General features: G+C 50.9%; 1 protein-coding gene across 20 annotated transcripts in view; it reads left to right on the forward strand.

Moving 5' to 3' along the window:
- SUN1 (Sad1 and UNC84 domain containing 1) overlaps positions 1-12,376 on the forward strand; it is a 52,898-nt gene that overhangs the window by 8,649 nt on the left and 31,873 nt on the right. For 16 of the 20 annotated variants that reach the window (XM_081791609.1, XM_081791602.1, XM_081791605.1 and 13 more), the window contains exon 2: positions 6,243-6,334. The exons of 1 other annotated variant lie outside the window; for it this stretch is intronic. In XM_081791609.1, the coding sequence (XP_081647735.1) occupies positions 6,258-6,334 (77 nt within the window). In that variant the 5' untranslated portion in view covers positions 6,243-6,257. 3 more of the 20 variants (XM_081791599.1, XM_081791601.1, XM_081791600.1) reach the window with 3 other exon arrangements.

Here is a 12,376-nt window from a genome sequence, read left to right on the forward strand (position 1 = left end):
ATTTTTTATACTTTTACTTAGACTGCATTATGCTTTTTTTTTTTTTAATCTGTAGGCAGAAATAACTGGTGTTTTTATTAGTCTCTACATTATCTAATTTTAACAGGATTAAGATCTGAGCAGAACAGTTACATTAAGATTTAGTTCTAATTTTTAAAGACTCATTTTAGTTTGAAAAGCAATTCATATCTGCAGAGGACTTAACAAATGGAACACCCAGTTGCAGTGCAGCTGCCCTTTGAAAACAGAGCCCTGGGTGATTAAGGGCGGGTGAGGGTGGTGTTAGAACGTTTGTTAGGCGTGCATGCACGTCCTGGGGCCACTGTGGGCCTGCCTTGTGCGGCAGGAGCCCCGTGCCGTCAGCACAGACCGTCCCTCTGGGACGGCTCTTGTGGCAGATGGCGGCGTCTGGAGCTGCGCCCAGAGCTGGGAGGAGAGTCTGTCACTGTCCCCTTTGATTGCCGCTGTCCCTGTGGACAGGTCATGGACAAGAGCCGCCAGTTCTGACCTTTGCCTTGGGGAGAGGGCCGCTTTGCACAGGGGTGATGAGGTGGACCCACGGCACGTTGTTTCTGGGGATTTCCGATCGGAAAGCTGCACTGGTCTGTTCCGCTTGGGCTCGTTGAGTCTCAATCCACTTGACCTGTCCATCTCTGTAGACAGTGCTTTATACACCGTTACCGACTGGGTGGTGCAGTTGTGGTCTGTAGGGTGAGAGGAGGTTCTTGTCTCCAGTTTTTCTTTAGAACGGATAGCGTTTCCTAACAAATTATTGTGTGCTGATATTTCAGAGATATTAGTTTTTTCTGTCTCTGGCTTTGCCTTTCGCTTGAAGCTCTGTTTTCAACCTTGTGTGACTTGTAATTTTCATGATTTTTCAGGCATGTTTTCTGGATGGTTACTAGATTAGTACGGACATTCTAAATAGTAAAAATTCAAATTATATGTGTTCATAGAACTAAAATTCATTCTTTTTAACAAATATATGTATTTAAATATATATATATATATAAATATATTTTAGAGAAAAAGAGAGTGAAAGTGTGCGTGAGCTGGGTATCGGGCAGAGGGAAAGAGAGAGAATCCCAAGCAGGCTCCATACTCCCGCTTCCACAACCCTGGGATGGTGACCTGAGCCAAAATCAGGAATGGGATGCTCGACAGACTGAGCCACCCAGGTGCCTCAAGTTCATTCTTGGTTAAAGCATTGAAGAACAAAAACTAAGCTTTATGTTTTCATCTCTATCATATATCAATATAACCATATGTACTCAAGAGGCATTAAAGGAGAAGCATAGTGTAACTTAAGAGTATTTTATTGATTGATTGATTGATTGATTGGCTTCTTGCCCAGCGCAGAGCCCAGTGTGGGGCTCGAGGTCACAACCCTGAGATCAAGACCTCAGCTGAGATCAGGAGTCGGATACTTAACCGACTGAGTCACCCATGTGGCCCTTAATGGTAAAAAAAAATTTTTTTAATCTGATTTTAGAAGCCTGCTAAGAACGGCATGTTTATAAAGATACTTAGTTCCTTAGGTTTGTAGCCAAAGTTCAGCCTAAACAGAGGACCTGTCCTTTGCCTGTGTGTGCTGACTTGCATGCTGTCTTAGCCACTCGGCAACCAAGAGCAAGGGAGACACTTGGGGTGATATAGGGGCGTACTCCTTCCCGCTTGCACAGGACGCTCTTGGCCCTCTGTCTCCTGAGCTTAGAAAGCTGCCCCTTCTGAAGAGGCTTCTCTTAGTAGGGCAGAGGAGGCCCCTCCTGCACTGTGGGGCTCTTACCCAAGCCCCCTCTTGCAAATCTGCCAGGCGGGACAGCCTGGGGGAGTCCTGCCCTGGGGCTCTGGGCCTGCAGATGGGGCCGATAAGTCCCTAGCAGTCAGCACAGGACACTTTGAGAAGGGAGCAGCCTGGAAGGGACTGGGGAAATGAGGGCAGTGGAGCCTGGACCGTGTCCCTCTTTGTAGCACACCTGTTTGCAAAATGTCGACCTCAAATTCTTTCCAGGGTTTTCTGATGTCATTGAAGACGTTTCCAGTCCGCTTTTTCACTTACTGTTCGTGTGATTTCCCTTGGGTCTCAGGCTGAGCCTGGTGGGGGCAGGCTTTAAGGTTACGTGTGGACTTGACTTAGTGATGGAAATGGAAGCTGGGAACAGCATTTGGAAAATGCTTAGCACTTAGGTTTAGTTATCAGTGGGTCTAGTATCGGAATTGCTGCTTTGCTGTCACGCGTTCCTATCCGCTTCTGGGAGAGGGCTGGCCTCGCAACCTGTCGACTCCGGGCTGGAGCTGTCCGAGCTGCCTGGTCGACTTTGTGTTTTATTTAGGCTGGGGGTTGAGTGCATCTTCCACCTCTAGAGTTGCTAACTGAAGAAAAACAATCTGGTTTTTAAAAGGTTTAAAATACAGGCTATCTAACTTTATTCTACAAAATACTAAAGCTAGTATCTGAGTGTTTGTCATGGTCACTGCCTTACATGCGTTATTTCATTTAATCCTTTCTGCTTTAGGGGCGCCTGGGTGTCTCAGTCGGTTCGGCGTCCGACTTCGGCTCAGGTCATGATCTCACAGTTCGTGGCGTCGAGCGCCGCGTTGGGCTCTGTGCTGACAGCTCAGAGCCTGGAGCCTGCTTCGGATTCTGTGTCTCCCTCTCTCTCTGACCCAACCCCATTTGTGCACTCGCGCGCTCTCTCTCTCTCAAAAATAAAAAAAATTAAAATCCTTTCCACTTGATTTCATTTTCATCCTGTAATTATTTTTAATGCTCACATTTCATGAAGGGAACTGAGGAATACTTTCAGTGTTCTGGAGCCATCGTACGATCTGTTTGAGAGGGAGGGAAAGAAGGAAAGAGCGGGGTCGATGGAGGGAAGGAGCCAGATAAATCTAGTAACATTAACCATCACCTCCAGTAATTCTGTTCTGCAGTGAGCTTGGGAGAGGGCCGGAATCACCCCTCCCTCTGGAGACTGACCAGTGCTGCCTCCTCGCACGTTCTGCTGTGCAGGAGTTTGACCCTCGTGTGCTTCTCCAGGGAGAAGTGGTTTTCTGGGCTGTGGAGTAAGCAGTGGCAAAAGCACCTCCCTGGGCCACGGGTCTGATTAAGCCGGGGCCAGACACTGTGTAGAGTTTTAGACTTAGGTGCATCTCACTGAAAAGCATGATGTGAAATTCACGTGATTATAGGAGTGGGTGGGAAAAGGGCCCACTTAGTGGTGAGCGACCACACCCTCACCCTGGTGCCGTCGTAGCCGGGGAGCCGTGAGCATCCTGGTGTGTCCTCCACCGTCCCCTCCTGTCTTTCCTCCAGAGCCAGGCTGCCGGCTGTTCCTAGAGCCTGGCGTCTGTCCACACTGGCACCCTCTTGAGGGTGTCGTGTTCGGGCATTTTGTTACGTTTGTATCTGCTCTCATCAGACGTTTCACCCAGAGTCAGCCAGCGGGTCTGCTGCTCCCCAGGTTCCCTGTCCCTCTTCTCACCTGTCGGATTTTTGACACCCTCTGCTGGAATCCTGTCATTCCTAGGATTCCTGCCACAGGCAGTAGCTGTGCATGGTTCTGGGCTTGAAATTATTTCAGCGACAAGAAGTTAAATTTATTTGCAAGTTGTGTCATAAGGCCTCCGTTAAACCTGGCTACAGGTGGGATGGCTCTCAGCTTTGTCGTCGGGCTCGTCGAGTGGTTCAAAATGGTGGTAGCTGGTCGTCCACCCCTGTTAGCTTCTGGAAACACCGTTTGTCGCGCATTAGAAATTAGTGTAGTTCTTGTAGTGGGATAAAAACGTGAGAACATGTAAATGTAACTTCTCAAGTAAGGCTGTGAGTTCTTGCGTATGCCCTCGCCAGGGCCCGGAACTGCCCCCTCTGTGCTGAGTCACAGGCTGGAGCCCCTTCGGCCCTCAGTGGCCTTGTCAGGAGGAGAGCCGCCCCTGCTCCACGCTTGGAGCCTCCCACGTGTCAGCCGCCACAGTCAGCCAGTGGGGCCGAGCTCGAGCTGGGACCGAGCCCAGATCTGCAGGCCTCCGCCCCTGTTCTCAGCTGGATTCTCTCCTGTCTGTGCGTCCTGATCTCTGAGGTGACTGTTCAAGTACTTGCCTGGGGCGGGGGGCGGGGGGGGGGGGGGGGTTCTGCCGTTCGTGTTTGTCACACTGATTTCTGTAAACTTCAGGGAAACGTAAGCCAACCCAAGACACCGTTCACTGAGGATGTATCAAATACCAACCGTAGCACAGTTGGTGGAAATTAGTGATGATGGTAACTTGACACTGAGGTTTAATAATGTCGGTAGAGCAGGTATTGGAGAATGTTAGGGTGAAAGGTCACTGGGAATGAAGTTGGAAAGTTTGGGTTTTGTTAATCATTGAGTGAGAGGGAATAAAAAAGTTAGTCCGTTTCCACCCTGGAGAGTGAGAACAACTATGGGGTATTTATATAAGCGTTTCATGGTTGCTTAGTAAGTTCCTGGTGCGAGTTGGGGTAGTCAGAAGCCGAGGTTACGCTGCGGGGCGTGGCTTGGGATCCGCACCGGCAGGTGAGCCAGGCAGGTGAGCCACGCTCGGAGGGCTGCGGGGACAAGGCCGCCTGGCTGTGCCCTCCTGCCGCGCCCGAGCCCGGACTCTGGCCTGGACTCCCACGTGGGCCGGAGGCGACTCTAGGAGGTCGGGCGGGGGAACGCGTCGTGGACCGGCCCGCTGTAAGTGGCCAGAGGTCATTTGTCTGTAGCCCGAGGGTTAAGTGCGTGTTTAGAGGGCCGGATAACGTGTTTGTTCCGTGGGCCAGTAGACCGAGTCCCTGAGAAGCTCTGAAGAGTGTTGAAAAGTTTTTTACATGCAGGAGTTTTGTGTGTTTGTTGACGTTAGTAGGCACGGTACAATTTTTATAACATAAACAATGCTTTTTATTTCTGTGGTTCTTAATCCTTTAAAGAATATCTGGATTGTTAGAAAATGGTGTGAATTGAAGTACTTTTGCTTTGGTTTATAGGAGACCGTCATTTACACATAAGTATTTTTTGTCCAGGCTGGTCTGTATTTTTAGTTTTATCTTCCTTAGATTTTTCAACAATGGGTTATGATTCACATTCACTACTATGAGGTGTGTTTTTTGTTTTGTTTTTTTTTTAATTTGGAGGGTGTGTGGGTGTGTGGTGAGTGTGTGTGTGAGAGAGAATATTTTTAGCCAGAGGAAAGTTTGAGTCATTCCAGGGAAATTTCGATGACAATCTGAAAAACAGGGTGCTCAAAAACGTGTTTTTAAGATTTTATTTTTTATTATTTATTATTTGTTTGAAAGCGGGCTCTGCGCTGACAGCAGAGGGCCTGATGTGGGGCTCGAATGCGATGAACCTCGAGATCATGATCTGAGCTTAAGTCAGTCGCTCAACGGACTGAGCCACCCAGGTGCCCCTTAAGATTTTACTTTTAAGTAATCTCTACACCCAGTGTGGGGCTCAAACTTACGGCCCCAAGATCAAGAGTCGCATGCTGTACTGACTGGGCCAGTCAGGCGCCCTAAAACTATTTAATTAAAAAAAAAAAAGTTCTTTTGGGGAAAAATAAAAGTGTAAGCAGTGCCTTGAGCTCGTGTGTCGATCAGCCTGCAGTTTTCTGGTTCTGAGGTGCTTGGAAAGGCATGAGCATCTGTTGTAAGTGCCTGACTGGGGACTGAGGATCCCTTCTATTTTTTTTTTAGGTAGTTTGTTTTGTCTTGTTTTGTTTTCCTTTTTCAGGAATCTCTACGCCCAGCGTGGGACTCAAGCTCACAACCCTGAGATCAAGAGTCACGTGCTCTTCCACCTGAGCCAGCCAGGTGCCCCAAGAATCCCATCTATTTTGGTCAATAACAACGAAAACTTACTACATAAGAAAGAGAACATCTTGACACCTTTGAGAATTTAAAAATACATTTTGAAAAGGGTCTGAGTCACTTTCTGTATTCTTCTGAAGGTGCCCCAATTTTCATAACTATAAGTGAGTTGATCTCGGGTTTCCCCTTTTACTCCCAGGGTATGTTGCTGTAGGAAACTACGCCTAACATAAGGGTTTGTAGCGATGAGAAGACTTTGTCTCCTTTGTCTAAAAAATAAAAAACAAAGAACGACTAGCTTTGTTTTACTAAAATCTTGGTGGTGACGTTTTGGTCACCGACTATGTGCCGTGGGTTGGCTGTGACAGACAGCGCTTCTCTGTGTTTCTACCCTCCTAACACCCTGCATTGCTTTCTCCCCCACCTTCTGCAGTATGAGACCGTGACCATGGACTTTTCTCGGCTCCACATGTACACCCCTCCTCAGTGTGCGCCCGAGAACACTGGCTACACGTACGCACTCAGGTGAGCGTGCCTGCGTTCCGTCGCCCTCCCGGTCGCCTCCTGCCCCTGAATGCCGTGGATTTGTGGGCGCTGCCTGCTGCTTGCAGCCACACGCTGTCTTCTGAAAGTGAAAATTTCTACGGAGTTTATATCATACTATGGCTTTGCAAAACTGCTAAACTGACATGGAAATTGTGAGGTGGTTTTGAAAACCGAACATTTCTGATGACTCAGGGATGAGTCATTGCAAATGTACTGCTCTTTCCGACCCCACCCAAGTGGCTGTGGTCTCTAGAATAAATCTTTGTGGTTATGGGTAGGGTTTTGTGATTTATACTGATGGCCGGCTATTTTAAAGTTAGTAGAAATAACCTGGAAAATGATTTGCCTTTGAGAGGAGGTATCCTAAACAGAATTTTGATGAAGCCCGAGGTTTGAAGAACGTGGCTTTTCTCAGATGCGAGGTTTTCAGTTTTTATTCTGACATGATACTGAAGTTCACGGCTAAGTCTAAGAGTTGCCGACTAGCCCTTCGCGTGTCTAGTTCACCAGGTAGGAGTGATTATTAAGATGGATTATAAAACCTGGGATTGTGCCAAAGGAAAATACACTACCGGGTGGGTTAGGGTTTGGCAGTTAGGAAAGCTGTTGTGGGGGTGCCTGGGGGGCTCAGCGGGTTAAGTGTCTACCTTCAGCTCAGGTCGTGATCTCGTGGTTCACGGGTTCGAGCCGCACGTCAGGCTCTGTGCTGACAGCTCGGAGCCGGGCGCCTGCTTGGGATTCTGAGTCTCCCCCTCTCTCTGCCCCTCCCCTGCTCACGCTCTGTCTCTGTCTCTCTCTCTCTCTCAAAAATAAACACTTAAAAAATTTTTTTAAAAATAAAAAACACCTGTTGTGTTCTGGAAAGACTTTTAAGGCACACGAGGAAAATGCTCTTGTAATTTTTTTCAATGACTTGTCTTCTAAAAGGGAAAAATATAATTTAAAACTTAAGAAAATCAGAAGGTATTTTAACAAAGATGCTTTTTTTTCTTAATTTGAGAGTGAGTGCCTGAGCAGAGCAGAGGCGGGGGGGGGGGGGGGGGGGGGCCGGAGAGGGCGCATGCACAAGAGAGTATCATAAGCAGGCTCCATGCTCAGCATGGAACCCAACGTGGGGCTCAATCCCACGAAATCAAGAGTTAGATGTTCAGACGACTGCGCCACTGAAGCGCCCCTGGCAAAGATGTTTTTGCAGCGTTTTTAACAGTGTTTTTTAACAGTGTTAGTCAAACGTCACATTGAATGATTGCGGTTTTATTCACGATTCTGGATCATTGTTTTTGTCAAAAGTTCTGAAATATGTTAGAACAAAGGGAGTGGGCCAACTCAAAACTGTTCCTTGTTCTGTATTGTGGAGCATAAAAATAATTACTCTCGGTTAATTATTTTTAGCTTTTATAACCTATTTTAAATACAGTTTTTTAAAAATGCACACGTGTGGGTCTCTGCACCGGGAAAGCCGCCCGGCTAATTTCGGTGCACGCGGCCCTCCTCCAGTGAGATGTGGGTGTAGACGCGGAAGTGTGGGCCGACCGAAGTGGCAGAGGCGGCCGGTGTGCTTGGTGCACCGTGCTGGGAACTTAGACTTGGAGGGCAGTGGGAACCCGGCAAGGGCGTTAAGCCGGGAGCCGCGTGACCAGGCTTGTGCTTGGAGGGACTGCAGCCTGCAGGGGTGGGTAGGGCGGGTGGGGGCGGCCCGGAGACCATGGCGGGCCCCGAGGTGTGACTCTCTGGTGGCCTGTACAAGGGGCCTGGCCCAGCTTGGGCGGCTGGGGTGGGGATGAAGGAGGGGAGGGCGGGGACAGCGGGTCGGTCTGTGGGTGGCGGGTTCTGGTCTGGGCAGCCGCGTGTAATGCAGGACCGGGCGCCGGGTGGCAGGTCGCGAGGCGAGTGTCCGGCGGGCGTGGTGGATGGAGCCCACGGCTGAGGCCCCGCAGCCCCCGGGGCGGCGGGAGGGGACCTGCCCCTGCCTGTTTGTCTCTGGTCTTTCCACTTGCTTCACCGCTGTGTACCCCGTCTTTGAAACCTGCCTGTGCCACCCGGCTCTACTGGAAGCCACCTGACCTCACTGCATGTCCCTCCCTCCCCCGCCCTGAGCCCCACTTTGACGCATGCGCCCACGGCTACCTGGGCCGGTCCTTCCCCTCAGTTCTGGGGACTCTGCACCCCGGCCCACGGCTGTCTGGCCCCGCCCCGATCTTCCCCCTTAGCCCCTGAGTACCCACCTGGAGGGTCCGCCACCATCCTGGTCGGTCCGTTTGTTTAACTGAAATGTTTTCCTGCTGTGGAGACTGTTAGGTGAAAGTCAGGGGTGGTGGTGGTAATAAGCCCCTGTGCCTCCTCCCACCTTCTGCCGTTTGGCGCCGGGCCCCTTCCCTCCCTCTCCGCTAGATTGTTTTGAAGCAAATCTTTACGAGATGCTTGCTTGCTTATTTATTTATTTATTTTTTTATGTTTATTTTTTGAGAGCGAGCGAGCATGAGCACGAGTGGGGGAGGGGCAGAGAAAGAGAGGGAGACACAGAATCCGAAGCGGGCTCCAGCCTCCAAGCTGTCACCACAGAACCCGACGCGGGGCTCGAACCCACGATGTGTGAGATCATGACCTGAGCCGAAGTCGGGCGCTTAATCGACTAAGCCACCCAGGCACCCCTAAAAGATATTGTAAAAACAACTAGCCAGAATACAAGTATCACACCAAAAAGCCCCTGGTAACTTAAAATAACCCCTGATGTCTCTGTAATACACCAGACAGTCGGTGCTCCAATTTACCAGATCCTCAGTTTTGCTTGAAATGAGCCTAAGCAGGATTTTCCCATAGTACCCATTTGCTTCCTGTGAGACGGTGGTTAGATGCGGAGGTTCGATCAGTCCCCGGTTTTGTTTGTTGGCATGACTGCGCACTTCCTTCCTGTTGAGGGTGTGCGGAGGCTGCCCAATGCTGGCGGCTGGGCCACACCACCACTGAGGAGCCCCCACAGCCCCCCACACGATGGGGATGCAGCCACAGGGCCACTGCTTGGGCAAGAGGCAGACTTTCCCAGAAGCCCATCAGAGACCCACTCTCCCCACCACCCCACCCCCCGCCTCACCCCCGCCCCCTGACGCACACACAAACCAGAGGAGGAGACCCAGGTCAGGTGGCAGCCCGTGCCCCGGAGGCCGGCAGCCTGGAAAAGTCCGTGTCTGACCGTGTCAGCCTCCCGTAAGTGCACCGCGGTCTCTGCCACGGAAACCAAGAGAGCGGAGTATTTCGAGGAGGTGGGTCCCGTGCCAAAGTGGTGGGACTGGGACACGGGCCGTGAATTCAGCCCCGTGGGAGGCCATGGGCAGAGGCAGCAGCAACGGGGGCAGGAGTCGGAATGAAACGGGTTGAGGAGTGAGTGTAGATAACTCTTACAACAAGCGTGGCTGGTTGGGAGGAGAAAGGGCCCGGCTCTGTTTAGGGTCGTTTTTCTCCACCGTGGGGACAGGTGAGTGTGTAGGTGCTGATGGTTGGGCACCGCAGGGAGTTTGAAGAGTTCGGAGAGAGAAGAGGTAGCAGCCGGAGAGGGTCTTCTGGAGAGTGGGAGAGATCCGGTCCAGAGTGCACAGGTGGGCGTTACGATGGCACGTGTGCTGTGGTCGGAAGGAGGAGGAAGGGCCACCTGAACGCGGGTCCTTCGTAGGCTCCCCCGAGAGGAGTCAGCAGTTCTCTGGCGTGGCTGGTTTGCTGAGGAGCCAGAGGAGGAGGTGAGGCGGGAGGGAGGAGGCCTGCTGGGGCAGGGGTGGCACCCGGGCGCCACTGGTGCAGAGGGCCGTGGGCTCGGGGGCGTGCAGCCGTCGGCACCATCCAGGGGCACGGCCGGGACTGAAGCACCGACAGGGCAGGGGAGTCGCAGGGTGGGGGTGCTGTGACCATAATCCCGATTGGAGCCCCGGGCGAAGCTGAGGGAGCGCATTGGTGGAGGATCCCAGCCGGTGGGTGACGAAGGGTCAGGGGTCAGATGGGCGGCCACTGGGGTCACACATCCAGGTCAGCAGAACTCGGACCCGTGGAGGTTTGGTCAGATTCCTAGAATTGCCCCCATGTGGGCCTTGCTCTGCCCACTCACCCCTGCCCAGTGGCCGAACTGCTCATTTATGACCACTTAGCTCCGCGCGGCTCTGGCGGGAGGCAGGACCACCTGCCCCGTGGCGCTGCCCTGTTTCGCGCCTTGTGGCTGCCGCGTGTCCGTATTTTCCAGCTTTCAATGGTGGTAGATTTTTTCCTGGCCTTTTAATTAAAAGTGCATCTAAGGGCACCTGGGTGGCTCAGTCGGTTGAGCATCTGACTTCGGCTCAGGTCATGGTCTCATGGTTCGTGGGTTCGAGCCCCACGTCGGGCTCTGTGCTGACAGCTCGGAGCCCGGAGCCTGTTTCGGATTCTGTGTCTCCCTCTCTGTCTGCTCCTACCCCGCTCATGCTCTCTCTCTCAAAAATAAATAAAGATTAAAAAAAGTTTTTTAAGCGCATCTAAGTAACATATTTTTAAAACAACATTTGATTGATGAAGGAACAGAACTAAAAGCTGCTCTGAAGGATTCAGTCTGTTATTTTCTTTGGGGTCTTTCTGGCGTCTCCTTTTCTATCCTAGTATTAGAATAAAGTACCTTAACAGCACACTTGCTAGGGTGGGTCCCCGGACTACAGCGTTGACAGAGGCGTGGGTACTGAATGCATTAGACGAGCGTCCCTGGGTGTGACCAGACAGGTGGGTCCAGACTGAAAGGACCCATTGCCCCGCTTGGTCTCAGCCCCAAAGGTTCCCACTGTTAACAGTTTGAAGAGAACTTTCCGGGTCTCTATGACTTTACCTACCTCTGTATGTATGAGAATACGTGCTTCTAGGGCTTTTTATGGGGTTCTTTTGTTTTTTAAGTAAGCTTTAGGCCTGACGTGGGGCTTGAAGTCAATGACCCCGAGAGCAAGAGTCTCATGCTCTACTGACCCCATGTGGTTCTGTTTTATAGTTGGTTTTAACATAAATGATAGTAGGATATTTTCCTTTAACAGTGTATGCAGATCTTTCATGATTTTTAACAGCCTCACAGTGTTCTAGAATTCGGATGTATCCCAGTTTATTGAACCATTCCCCTGCTGATGGACAGTTCCTATCGTCTGCCGTTGTAATATTCTTGTACTTCCTTCTGCTCGGGGTCTTTCTAATGACACTAACAGGGATCTGGGACACCCTCTGCTGGCAGTGGCACCCCGGGTTCTGTGTTGGAAAGCCGGGACCCCTTCCACACTGTACAGTATTGTAGCGTCCCCACGTTGGAGCCCCCGGGGCCCGTGGGGTGGGCTGGGAGGTGGAGGTCTGTGCACGTTGGCCGCTTGCTTGCTTCCACACGTTTCTGTCGTGGTCTAGCTTGACCACTCAGAGACACACCTGGCCTAATACGTTTATCGTAAACGTGATCCTGAAAATATTTTTCTAATAAAACATAAGGCTAAAATGCCCTTAGCCTTCTTGGTTTCCTTGAGAGACTCCTGGTTCCTGCTGAATTTTAGACCCTCAGCCCAGTCTGCTCTCCCAGGCAGGAGTGGTTTTCCTTCTCCTTCCCAGGCCTTCCCATCCCTTCCCAGGCCTCCTGGATGCCTCCTTGTGGGTTAATATTTCTTGATTTAGAAAAAGTTGCTAACGACACAGAAGAGTGTATCTTTTGATTTAAGATGATTCCATGGAAGGGTATTGAAGTGACTTTGTCATGAGCTTGTCTCTGGCTTTATGGTGAGTTAGACGCAAAGTGGCTTTACGGTTCAGCGTCTTGCCGTTTGCGTTTCTCCTCACAGTGGATTAGATGCTGTGTGGTCACTGTCTCCTGAACTGCTGTGTCAGGTGTGGAGTCTATTGTAAATGCATTCTGATTTTCAGTGATCTTGACACAGGTCCGCATAGTGGCGTTCTTATGAGCGTGTCCTGAAGCAGTTCTTAGGGCCAGCTCTGGAGTGACATATCTGGGCGCCTGGGGATTTATTTCACAGAGGGTGTGGCCAGAGC

This window comes from Panthera onca, chromosome E3, assembly GCF_046562875.1.
Source record: "Panthera onca isolate mPanOnc1 chromosome E3, mPanOnc1 haplotype 2, whole genome shotgun sequence".
NCBI classification, from domain to species: Eukaryota; Metazoa; Chordata; class Mammalia; order Carnivora; family Felidae; genus Panthera; species Panthera onca.